This window comes from Lepidochelys olivacea (genome assembly GCF_965140295.1).
Source record: "Lepidochelys olivacea isolate rLepOli2 genome assembly, chromosome: 5".
Lineage (NCBI taxonomy): Eukaryota > Metazoa > Chordata > Testudines > Cheloniidae > Lepidochelys > Lepidochelys olivacea.
The window spans coordinates 106,058,337-106,071,952 of record NC_140415.1 but is presented as its reverse complement, the minus strand read 5'-3'; the positions used below and the strand labels follow the sequence as shown (position 1 = coordinate 106,071,952).

The window sequence follows — 13,616 nt, the reverse complement described above, 5'->3', positions numbered from 1 at the left end:
TTTTCCCCTCCACTTTGGCCTACAAGCTGACATGTTTTATTTCCATCTTAATAGGTTCTCCAGAATGGTTATGTTTACGGTTTCTTGTGCCAAATTCAGGCAGCCTGTGTATGCATACATAGGGGAAGAACCAGCTAAGTTTAGTGCAATTCTTTGTAACCATCTACAGGCTCCCCTAAACCCACAGACTTCATTATCTGCATCCTCTGGAAGAGTGCCAAAGGGCATCTGGGCAGGTCATAGTCAGTGCCTTTTAGCATGTGTGGTGTCTGGTCCAGCCACCAGCTATTTCACACAGATAACTCCTGTTCCTGGGTGGAATAATCTGTTCAATGTTTTAGCGTCGGAACCAGAAGTAGGCAGATTAGATCCCTGCTTTGGCACATTTAGTCCTGCCTTGAAAGCATTAGTGTGTTCCCATCTCACCACTCTTATCAAACAAGGCCTGAATATTGTGTCATAGTTTTGGAACTCACTCATGTGTTTAAATTGCACAATACATCATTCAAATCAATAACTATCAAGTAAAATAAGAAGTCTGTTTTAAAAATTTAAGGTTGCTTCTGGTGCAAAATGCAGATGCTGAGAAAGTGGTTTGATCTGTTTTACAAATCATGGCATATGACAGAGAAATCTCTGTTCTGGGGCATGTATTTGATCACATCAAGATCAAAAGAACTTCTAATATTAGGATTCTAATGGTAGGGCAAACTTGTTCTTTGTGGATTTGGAGATTACCTGAATTATGCCACTGAGGTATACGCCTAAGGGAAAGCTATAAATGTTTGCACACCTCTCACAGCCTGGGCTCATTTTGTATATGAATAATGGGAAGTCATCAGATATTATCACCTTCATTGAAAGTAAAAAGTTAAATCTTAACTAGTTCTGTGTTTCATGTTAGTAAATGATGGCAACTCTCCCACCCCCAGATTTAATAGATAACTTGAAACTCTTTATATTCATTTTGTGGGGGACTGATCTCTTCTCCCTTCAATTTTGTTGATATGCCTATTTAAACAGTAATGTGCCAGCTCTCAAGAGGTCCATTTTCTTGTTTTACATCTTTATGTATTTATTTATTTGGCAAAAAAATTGTGCTCTCACAGTTTAAAGAGAATGAACCATAAATGCCTGTGGTTTATTATAAATTTGCAATTATGAGTGTGGCTGGGGTCCTAGTGGGGAGCCAGCTGTGGTCACTCAATTAGGGTGAACTGCAAAAAATAGGACCGACAATCCCCATAAAGCTGGTGGATATTCCAATACTTAAATTTACCAAGCCAGCATAAAACAGCTTCTTTATTATCTTACTGGTTACTCAGAAGTCCAAATAACACAGTTCCCTTAAAGTGATCCAGCCTCAGGCCTCCATCCAGGTACCCACGTCAAATATGATGAACATTTCTGTAAATCTTATTTCATCATATAAAAGAAAAGGTTCTATTAATCCCAAAGGATCAGACACATTACCTCCCAGGTTAATGAATGTTTCAGATCTTACCCAAATACATGCCACAGACAATTCTTATTAACTAAACTAAAATGTATTAAAAAAAAAAAGAGAGAGTATGGTTGAAAGATCATTATACATACAGACGTGAGTTCAGTTAATTGAGATTCAGATTCATAATAGAGACGGTGAGCTTTGTAGTTGCAAAGAGTTCCTTTAAAATTCAGTTCATAGGTCATAGTCCAAATCTCATATTCAGGGCGTATCAGCATAACTGAGACCTCCGTCTTGCAACTCAGACTTCCCCTGATGAAGTCTAAGTAGATCTGAGATGACAGAATCAAGGCCCAAGGATCTTTTATACAATTTCATGTCCTCTTTAACAAGTTGGGATTTCCTCTGGGAACAAAAGGTAATTTGGATAACTTTGAAGGAGGTCCATCCACCAGTACTTAGCTATACAAATTAACATAAGGCCATTTGTTGTTCCTCCACAATTCACAGTACATTTCAAAGAGAGATGAATACTGAGATATCCTGTGTTTACAATTCATTTAAATGCTAGGATCTTCTTTTGACCTCTGAATTATCAGAATACAGCATAGACAGGGGCTGTTGATTACATTGTCCACCTACTCATACATACACAAATTTACACACCTGTAAATACACAAAAACACAAACATTATCTCCCCACATGTCTTTTGAGGGTTATTTATTTTGCAGGACGTTTAACCCTTTCTAGCCATGCATCACAATGAGAAAGAAAACGATCATCCTCTGAGCTTCAATTCTCCCTTTCTCTTGCTCAGAGATCTGCTTTCAGGCTCTGTGTGGCCTCAGTTCCGACTCCATTTTAAACTGGAGAAGGTGGAGAGAAAGAGTGTATGCAATACTGGCACCCAAACACCATCCATGCCAAAGCCAAACTTGCTCTTTTGTAGGTATCTTTAGGGTTTGGCTCTTAATTGCTAGTTCCCCCGTCGGCTCATTCTAACCCCACTCACATTTATTTCCCTGAATGTGTGTTCTCTTGGCATATGCAGTGAAAAACCAAATGATGGTAACAGAGCTTCATTACTTCATTTCAAGTATGTATACATGTTTCAGTTATGAATCTAAATAGGGGCACTGATGTAATTTGGACAGGCTAAATTGAAATGAAAATGAATGTAGCCTTGTAACATAGGATTAGAAAAACAGGCAGCCTTTCATTCTATATCAGTGGCGTTCATTAAATACAGTCATAAAATATTACTGAGCAATAATTGCATTCAGTACCAGGGAATATGTCGTTCTTTTACCCTTCAAGGAAAGAAAAGTTACAATTTTTGTACCACCCCCGGTAATAAATATGGAACTGAAAATGCCCAGCCTCATTTCATTAACCTGATTTCAAAGGCCATTTGATTTTGCCAGCCAGTTTTTGGAGATTTTTCTTTTTTGTTTTGTTCTTTTAATTTATTTTTACTAAGAACAACAAAATTTCCTCAACCAGGCTACAAACCTCTCTTCATTTCTCTTGTTTTTCTTTCCACCATTCTTTACTCTCAATCAGTGGGAATATGATGATACTGCTGAACATGTGAGTAGTTGTTGACTGGTCAGACAAAAAGTGTGTGTTGGTTTTTTTTAACCTCTTTCTGTTTTGTAAATGTTTTTGTCATTTGCATAAATGCATGAACTAACACATTATTGAAATTTTCCTCACTTTTTTTTTCTTTGTTTTGTTCTGTGAGTTTGGCATGGTGCTGAAATGTACAACATTGTTTTGTGGTTTGATGGCTGTAACTAACTTTGCCTGGCAATGCAACCAAAGAAACTATGCTTTAAAAGAAGGTATTACAGAAAGAAAACCAAAACAGTTTGGATTTGCCTAGTAGTTAATCACCCCATTGAGGTTTTGTTGTATTCAGTATGTAGTGTGCTGCAGAAGTACAAGTTCATCTTTCTTTTTGTTTGAAACATACATCTGTTTTGTACACTTCCCAATCAAACCAAGAAAGGCAAACATCGCACAGTATTTATGGCCTAAGTAACGTGTTTATTACATTCAAATTGCCTTTTTAAATGACACTACTGTATGCATTTATTTATACTTGCATACAGTAGAATACACTGTACTCCAAATGAGGCTAGTGTGTTAATCATTATTTAAAAGAAAACTGTCATTTGTTTTGCTTTTATAGTTTTAAGTCATCACCATCATTTGTAATTGCCTTTTGAAAGACTGAAAGTGAAATGTCTTTGCAAGTGAATTTTCAGATTTGTTCTTTTTTATTGGAAACATTTCACCCATCCCTTCTCATTATTACCTAGAAATTTTGGTACTACTAACAAGTCACTGAAAATATATGGCCAGATTTTAATTTCATCTGTACAGTGTTCCTATCCTCATATTTTGAAAAATCCATTTACTGTGGACAGTTGGGCCCATAATTTTGCTGTTTACTTCTATGGTTGTTGCATTTGAAGATTACATGATTGCACATTTGCTATTTGTTCTTGACATCGAAGTGTGCCATTCCTTTCGCAATGCTTAAAATTAGTGTGAATCGATTCAGCCACAGAGAATTGAGAAGGAGTGCGGGTTAGTGGTTACGACTGAGAACTGGAAGCCATGATAACTGTGTGACTTTGGACAAAATAGACTTCTCTGTTCTTCAGTTTACCCATGAATCAGCAACAGACTAATAATGCTTATCTGCCTGATTGATGTATCAAGACAAAACTTTCTCTTGCTGCCTTTAGAGCAAGAACAAGTCTTTATTTCAGGTGGCCTCCATGTGTATGTATATGTGTGAGTGAAAAGGTCTCTTTTTGTGTGTGTGTGTGTGTGTGTGCATATACTACACCCTGTTCTTTGTATTGGTTGAGAATTGATCCCTTCTGTCACTGGTGTACTTTGCCTGAGAGCTCTGGGGTTTGCTCTAACAATGCTGATTGGGTGGTTCTTTGAGATTTTGAGTAGATAACAATTTGTAAAGCACTTTGTGATCCCTGGATGAACAGTGTTGTAACAAGTACAAGTTGTTGTGAAATTTATATGAAGGCAAATAGTGTTTCTGGTGGACTGTACTTAGTGTATTTTGAAATAGCTTTAAAAGTGTGGGTAAAACTGGAGCTCTCTGACTTATTGCTGGTGATTTCATACCTAAGTCAATAATGGCCAGTAAACTACTAGGTCAAACTGTGTTTCTTATTTTTCCACTTGCATTAATTTCACAATAGCGATAAGACTCTCCAGGCAATGCATTTCAGGATGATGATTACACTCATCACATCATTCGGTCTTTGGCCTAAGCCATATAAAACTACCTGAAGCATGCTACTTAGAAATACCCTGTCTGTTTTACTTTAAAAAGCTGAAACATACTGCATTACAGAGTGTCACACTCATGAAACATTCTTCTGATACGCTCCAATGTGTATCTTCATTACAGGTAGCACAAAAGCATATGCACTTTATGTGATATGTAGCAATTGACTAGATTATTTTGCACTTTCTTAGTAAGGAATGAATTTTTAATATGTGTTCTTGTTGTTTTATTTTATCTCAGGAAATGATCATTTCTGGACTACAGCCTGAAACTACATACTCCCTCACTGTGACAGCCTACACAACAAAAGGAGATGGAGCACGTAGCAAGCCCAAACTAGTGTCTACCACTGGTGCAGGTAATATTTGGATACCCCTTTATCGCTGAATTGGCTGTCTCTCAACTTGCAATACTTGTTTTGATACACCTGCTGTATGGAAACGGTCTCTAGTGCAAATGAAGGTGTTTGTAGGACACAGGGAGCGTTTGGTTAGTAAGCAGATGGAGCTTTCTTCATTTGAGCCAAAAAATGGAGCCAGTCCACATCCTAGTCCCTTCCTAAATTCATAATGTAGCAGAAAAATGCTGTTTTAACTATAAACCTACTGCTAGATAATCTCTCTCCTACACCCCACAATATATTTTATAAGCAAGGGGAAAATCAGCAAGTGGGAAAAGGAGGATTGTCCTGACAAATGCCAACGAATCAGAGTAGACTGCAGGAAGCAGGAGCAAGAAATGTTCTGCCAAATGGACAGCACCCTCCTCTCCCCCATCCCACCAAAAAAAACCTTTGTGAGGAACCAGACATTTAAAATTTGAGTTCCCATAGTAAAGGAGAAAGGCAGTCTTATTTTTCTTACAAATGTTCATTTTCTTGGTTTTATAACATGGCCATAAAAACACTCCATACCTATCGTGATAAATCGTAACAGCCCTTTAATGCTATTATAAACTACCATAACAATAATCTATGGATTATGTAACTGTGGAAAGTCAAACTATATATATATATGTTATAACTACCCAGACTGAGCTTTTCAAAGCAGTCTAGTGGGTTTAGAAACACAACTTCAATAATTTCAGTGGCAGATATAGCCATATCTCCTAGACTATTTAGGAAAATCTCAACTGTAGTGAATAGATTGATCATGTAGTTGCATTCCAGCTTCTGCAGTACCTTCCATTCATTACTCGTGACTAATATCTGTTGGATATATTTTATCGAGGTCTACCTCTCCAATGAACTCTAGTAGTTCAGACAAAATGCAATCCACATCTGGACCCCTTCTAGTTCTGGTGTAAGTAAAAGCAAAACTTGATGCATAACGTTTTCCAAAACTCAGTTCACAGCTCTAATAAACACAGTAATTTCAATGATATTTTGATTAATAAAATTCATTCTAGTCTCTAACTATATTTGTATGATATGGAATGATAGAAGCAAAACTTCCAGCTTCAGCTGGTGGTGTCATCATTGACCATAGAAGGGCACTATCAACTTTGACTGTCCCAAAATTTTCTGCCCCTCTCCTTTTAAAAAAAAAAAGAAGAAAAAATAAACTCTCCAGTCACTTGAAAAAAATCTATAACCTCTCCAAAACAAAGGCTTTAATGGAACTCTTCTGCTGCATGACCTTCCAAGAACAAACCGAGAGCCCCATATTGACTTACATCACTGGCATTGTCCCTTTACTCAATTTGATGCCATGGCAATCTAGTAAATGTCCACACCTACCAGCCCACAGTCTTCTGCACAAACAGGAACTCAAGCATTTTGCTGCTCCATATGTTTTTTTCCCTAAATGAATACCTATTCAGACACTATGTTAGACCTGGCTATGGTTTATCATCTGTAGTTAAGGAGGATTCTCATATAGGTGTTTAAAAAAGGGAGTGATAAACATACAGACAGATTTCAGACCCTGCCTTTTCACAAGAATGGAGCAGGCAGATAGAGGAATGATGCACTTGTACTTTCCCAAACTCACACACCAAAGCAAAGCTAATAATTCTAATTTAAGGCCTGTCAACTGTTGACAGCTTTCATTTAACTGGGGGCTTCTACAAAGGAACTGTCTAAAAATACTATAAAACAAATTAAAGGCCTGACTCACTACTCTCATTTAGACTTGTTTTAAAATAGGTATCTCCATTAAAGTCAGTTGAGTTACATCACTGTAAAACTAGTGTTCCTGGGAGGAAAATTGGACTCTAAATGTTTCCCAATGAAAACTCACCATATGTGGAAAACTACTTTAAGGCAGGTATGAACCAGTTGGTGATATTAACTGTTTTACTATGTCTAGTTAGTATTTAAAAAACATAGTTTATATTTATATGCAGGGAAGGCTTGCAAAGTTTATTTCACAAGTGTGAGCCTCCAGTAACCTCAGTTGATAGTGTGGTAATGGTATTTGGCTAAGGTCTCCATTCCAGAATATACTTTCCATACTATATTCAGTTTCCTGTTTTATATCCATTGTTAGTATCAGTAATCATATTTCTATAAAGTCTTTATACAAACAAGTTACTGTCACAAGTCAAAGTATTTAAATATTTCTTCATGATTAAAATAATACCCTTGCCAGTAGCTCGAAAAAAAGTGTCTTCAGCTTTATTGGTACCTATGATAGCCATATAAATTGTTTTTACAGCTATGTATTTTACAGTTTATCATGAATTGCAAAAGTGCAGTGCAGCTGAATTTTACTAATGCACACTTCACTAACTGCATACCTCATTATTTGCATACAAAAGCTGTCAATCTTCCTTCACTTCTCTGCAAAGATTTGATAACAGCTTGCTCTAGCGAGGTCTCATATTACGAAGATTTCATTCATTGTATCAAACATGATGCGGAACTTCTACTGATGTACTACAAAGTATCACCATATATAACTAAGACAAAACTAGATATATCAAATAAACAAAGTACACTCAGAGTCATTATACTCACTATATATAGATAGATATTTTGCTGTGGTTGTTCACTAATCTAAAATATTTAGTAATCGTTTCAGTGGGGCTTGCTTATGCCAGTGATGAATTTAGCCCCAAATGTTTAAAATGAGTTACTATACAGGAACAAAAGGAATGTTACTATTTTATCAAGGGACTGAAGTACAGGAGAGAACTGGAAGTACTTTCCAGTCAAATTTCACTTGCCATATTTACAGTCACTCTCCTGTCAGGCCCCTTGTTCTTTAGTTTTCTTTCTGTTTTTGTTTTGTCCTCCTCACTGCTCCCTCTTTTACTTCATTCTGTCACTCAGTCCTTCTGCAGTTCTTTCTCAATGTCCGAATTCACACTCATTGTGCATATCACTGTCCTTGCCATTTCCCTCCAACAGGAACCTTTTAGTTGGTCTTTGGCTTGCTCCAAATACAGTGGCAACCATTCTGTTCTCGTCCATAATCCTGTGATTCCCCAGTTTACCTGGTTCTCAGCACTGCAAGCTCCATTTGTTTCACCCCCAACATCAATGCCACTCCTGAGTATGACTAAGGTGCTTCAGTCCCCACCACGTATGAGGGATATAATTCAGGCAGAGCAGGTTGTAGGGGAGCCTATCAGAGGTGAGACACTACAACAGTGTAAAAGCAGAGTGAGTAGTTGTACAAGCCAGGGGATCAGAGTGACACACAATTCAGCTTAGTACTTACATGTTGTGAAAATTAAAATAAACCTCATCAGTTGTGCATATCAGACTATTATATCTTTTACCTCGTGGTTTTGGTGACATACTAAATATAGCACCTTTGCTCTGAACAGGCCTGATTCTCCCCTCACTTACATCAGTGTAAATCACTGATGTCGTAATACTTTTATTAGTCAGGTCCAAAATGTATATTACCAACCAAAAGCCTTGATAAAATTTGAGCCTTGTTATCATACACGATATAAGGTGAATGGCGAGTCTGAGGCAGCGCTGTTGCTTCTCGGGGACCCTGTGCTGCAGTACGTGCAGCATCTCATCACACCAGCACAAGTCCATAATTGTTTAGGTTCATTCTTAATGCAGAACAAAATGCTTGGCTTTGTGGAAATATACAGTTTGGACTAAATTTTGTCTGTGCCCAGTTATGCTTTCTCAATTGAAACTAGAGCTTTATCAGTGCCCCTGCTTTTGAAAAGGTTTGCTCCAAAAGAGGAGTTAATTTACAAGATGTCGTGCAACTCATATGCTGTACAGCATCTGACACTGTTCCTGGGTAAGTTTGCTAAAGGCAACTTCCAGAAGCTTCTGTTGTCAGTGTTCTGCTCTTAGGCTGTGCTCAGCCAAAGAAAGCATGCTCTGACCTTGTAATGGTTGTGAGGTAACTAAGCCTTTCAGTGACACCCTGCTGGATGGTTATGGAGCTGCAATTCATTAGAAATTCAGAGAATGTCCCCTTCATAGGTACATGAATTTCATTTAGACCTTACTAAACACAAATATTACGGGATGAAGTCATCTCTGGATGCAGTCACTATTGTTCAGTATAATCACTGGGAAACTGTAGTTCCCAAAAGACCTGACAAAATTCTGCATTTTCACCATTGGGGCTATAATAAATATAAGTCATGACAGTTAGATACTTTTAGGAACATTTTGCCTTAAAGATTTCTAGTAAAAAGAAACTAGAAAAAAGTTTTCATTTTTTAAAAATTATTGAATTATTAACTGAAGAGGAGACCCTAGAGTACATGTTATCATATGAAGATATAATGGGTATGTGTTGCTCTTGCCATTAGACAATATAGATGAATTTTTATTTTTTTTTATTCTTTTTTTAGTGGTTAGGCAAACATTGCTGGCTTTTCTATTCTGCTCAAGAACTAGCTCTAATTCTTACCTCTTTTATACAGGCACCACCAATCAAACTTAAAAGAAATAGTCTTAAATGTGAGGGCTGCCACAAGAATAAAAACAATTTATGGCATAAATAATTTCGTGACAGCTTCCAGCAACCTCTCCTCTAAAAATCTGAAGGAGTTATTGTACTATTTTTGTGGGCTCTTCTCCTCTTGCTTATGGTCCATTGGCTTCAATAATAGTTATAATACAACGAAAAATATGGCCTACGATAGCATCCACAGTCTTTTCTCTGCTCCATAACTGACTCATATCCATCAGTGGGAAAAGGTCAGAACTAATCAGAGACATACATTTTATACTACAGAAAGTGGGGAGAAAACATATAAAGTGTTTGGGATCCTATTTGGACAAGAATTAGGCTTTAAAAATGAAGACGCTGTAGTAAATGGCGATAAAAATAAACCAAAATTCATATCATATCGTAGACAATGGCTAGGACTTATGAAAGGAGTAATGAAAAAAGAGCTTATAGTTTGCAGAATTTTCACCAAGAAATGGCATTCTTGTTCTCTTGTTTTGGAATTATTATCAATAGTTCTAATTATGACTAATTGATTTTCTGGAGTTCTGGGAAAAAGATAAATGTCATTGTAAACATCAAAATGTGCACACTTGGGTGTTTAAAGATAGAAACCCGCGGCCCCAGTGCAGCAACTGCATTCACTTGGGCAGACCCGGCTTCCACATGGAGCTCCAATAAAGTAAATGAAATCTTCATGGAGTCACAAGGGTACTGTGCTGATACAGTTGCTGGATTGAGACCTAAATCCATATTTAGGTGCCAAAATGCCATTTTTTTTTTGGTTTTCAGAGGTGCAATCTTCCTTTAGCCCCCACTAACTTCATTGCAAATGCTCAGCACCTCTGAAAATAGGGCCATTTACTTGGGTGCCTAAATATGGATTTAGGAGCTTAATTTTAGCCAGTTGGGAAAAGATTTTTAAAGGCAAAAATGGCAAATAGGTGCACATTTCTCTTGAAATATGAACATGTTTGCCTTCACAGTGGTAAAGTATGTACATATGAATCAGTTTTCGGCAAATAGAGCAAGTTGATTATGATTATTTGAATTGAAACGTACAGTTCAAAAGGTTAAAGAAAAGATTCTTTTTTTTATTGTGAAAATTTGATCAATGAACACAAGTTATCCTTTACATTTATCCAGTCCATAACATGGAGTGTCAGACTTCCATCAGTGCAAGCTAATAGTCCCATGTCATTGTCCAATAACATTGTCAACTTTCAGAGTAGCAGCCGTGTTAGTCTGTATCCGTAAAAAGAAAAGGAGGACTTGTGGCACCTTAGAGACTAACAAATTTATTAGAGCATAAGCTTTCGTGAGCTACAGCTCACTTCATCGGATGCATACAGTGGAAAATACATTGGGGAGATTTTATATGCACAGAGAACAATGGGTGTTACCATACAGACTGTAACAAGAGTGACCAGGAAAGGTGAGCTATTACCAGCAGGAGAGCGGGGGCCGGGGAACCTTTCGTAGTGATAATCAAGGTGGGCCATTTCCAGTACTTTACAAGAACAGTAGAAGGGGAAATAGTTTTACTTTGTGTAATGACACATCCACTCCCAATCTTTATTCAAGCCTAAGTTAATTGTATCCAGTTTGCAAATTAATTCCAATCCAGCAGTCTCTCCTTGGAGTCTATCCATTGTACCCATTTCCATAATGTTTACATCTCTTAAATGCAGCTTTTGAGTGTTTCCCAACCCCATTTTCTCCTTATCTGCTCCCCAGCTGACAGCCGTATCTTTTTCTTGTGCGTCTGCTGACTTTCCTATTGTGAGCTATTTACGTAAACATTTCAGACATAATATGGTGCTTAAGAGGGGCAAGCTTTGCAACTGGTCAGTGTAATCTACATGGAATTCAAACATATGTGATTGAAGGGCTGATAAGCAGGACCTAGGAGGAAGAACAGTCCAGTGGCTAGGATACTAGCCTCTGATAGGCAGCTCATGATTAAATACCTTCTTCACCATAAACTTCCTGTGTGATCTTGAACAAGTCAGTTGGTTTGTCTGTATCTCAGTTCCCCATCAGTAAAATGAAGATAATAGTACTTCCCAATCTCATAGGGACATTGAAAGGATAAATACAAAAAAGATTGCTAGGCACTCAGATACTGTAGTGACAGATGCCATATAAGTACCTGAGGTAGGTAGTTAGGATTCCTAGTGGTGGTGTGCTAGGATTGCTAAGAAGAAGGTTCAGCTGACTTACCTTCTATCATAGGTGTATTTCTTCCCTTCCCCCCCTCAAATAATGGTAGTAGATATGTTAGGCATAGTGAGAAACCAGTAATTTCTCCATTCTTTTTTTACTTACAGAAATAGAAATGTTTTTCCCTGGATTAAATTAATGAATGCTTATGACAACACTCCTTTTCACAAGCGAGTACTTGTAAGCAAAGATGGGTAGTAACTATTTGGAAGTTTTACCTCACTTGTGTTCATATGTTCTGTGTCCCTGAATGTTCATACTTTTCTCTATATTTGGAAAATGGGTGCGGGGGACAACAAATAATGGGTAGCTTAGCTATCCCAGTCAATTATACTGTATGACTGAACAGTGCAGAACAAAGAGGTTATTTCTGAATTTTTATAAGATAGTTATTTGAGGAACAAAGAGTGAGGGGAAAGCAAATACAGCTGTATTCCTATTTAAAAGACCTCAAGAATTAAATGCACATTTCCATTTATATTTATCATCATTAAATAACATTGTACTACAGTTCCAGGAAAACCTCGGCTTGTGATTAGCCATACACAGATGAACACGGCTCTTATTCAGTGGCACCCTCCTGTCGATACCTTTGGCCCCCTGCAGGGTTACTGCCTGAAGTTTGGCCGCAAAGACTTGGATGCGTTTACAACGCTGGAGTTCTCAGAGAAGGAAGACCACTTCACAGCCACAGACATTCACAAAGGAGCTTCTTATCTCTTCAGGCTTTCAGCTAGAAATAAAGTGGGCTATGGGGAGGAGATGGTAAAAGAGATTTCTATTCCAGAAGAGGTACCCAATGGATTCCCTCAGAACCTCCACTCCGAAAGCTCCACCGCTACATCAGTCCAATTAACTTGGCAGCCACCAGTCTTAGCAGAGCGAAATGGCATTATCACCAAATACACCCTGCTGTATAGAGATATCAATGTTGCACACCACCCAACTGAGCTCCCCATTGTTCCCACCGATACCACTATGACACTTTCTGGCTTAAAACCAGATACTACATATGATGTAAAAGTACGTGCCCACACAAGCAAAGGGCCCGGTCCATATAGTCCAAGTGTCCAGTTCAGGACACTGCCCGTGGATCAAGGTAGGATTTGTCTGCTTATGGACTTGTCCTTTAAAGGAATGTCGGTCTTTGGATATCAGTGTTTTTGAAGCTGTAAATAAACTGACCCACCCATTCATGTAAATAGGTTCGACCAACAAAAAAGGTAAAGTATGTAAATCTTAATATGTTTTGGATACCTTAGAATCCAGTTACCCCATGTCAAGCAAGGCTGGCTAACATCTGCACGGTATTTTCAGGTAAGGAAAAATATAACATACTGAGATGGTATTAGATGAATGAATTTCCTAAGAATGAGGTATTAAAATGATTGTCTTAAGCACGTCAGAGATTTGCATTTCTATTCTTTTTATCCTTAACGGAAAGCTAATAGCTCCAGCTTATTGGTAGTGGTAGAAAAGCGATAGGAGCGAACGTTCAAGATGTAGTTTAAATACATTATGTTTCCTTTTCCAGCAGTGTTTGCAAAAAATTTTCATGTAAAAGCAGTAATGAAGACATCAGTATTGCTGTCTTGGGAGATTCCAGAGAATTACAATTCTGCCATGCCTTTCAAAGTAAGTTGTTTTCTAATTTGTAAGACATTGAGGATAAAATTGGAGGATATAGTTCAGCTGCTTAAGCAGTTTACTGAGCAGGTGGATTTTTTTTTTTTTTTTGGT

General features: G+C 37.7%; 1 protein-coding gene across 5 annotated transcripts in view; it reads left to right on the top strand.

Annotated features, from left to right (window-relative positions):
* PTPRD (protein tyrosine phosphatase receptor type D) overlaps nt 1-13,616 on the top strand; it is a 1,732,979-nt gene that overhangs the window by 1,574,682 nt on the left and 144,681 nt on the right. For 3 of the 5 annotated variants that reach the window (XM_084628881.1, XM_084628882.1, XM_084628883.1), the window contains 4 exons: nt 3,012-3,038; nt 5,014-5,131; nt 12,388-12,975; nt 13,411-13,511. In XM_084628881.1, coding sequence (XP_084485007.1) covers nt 3,012-3,038; nt 5,014-5,131; nt 12,388-12,975; nt 13,411-13,511 — 834 coding nt within the window. The remainder of the gene's footprint in view (nt 1-3,011; nt 3,039-5,013; nt 5,132-12,387; nt 12,976-13,410; nt 13,512-13,616) is intronic. The other 2 variants (XM_084628885.1, XM_084628884.1) reach the window with 2 other exon arrangements.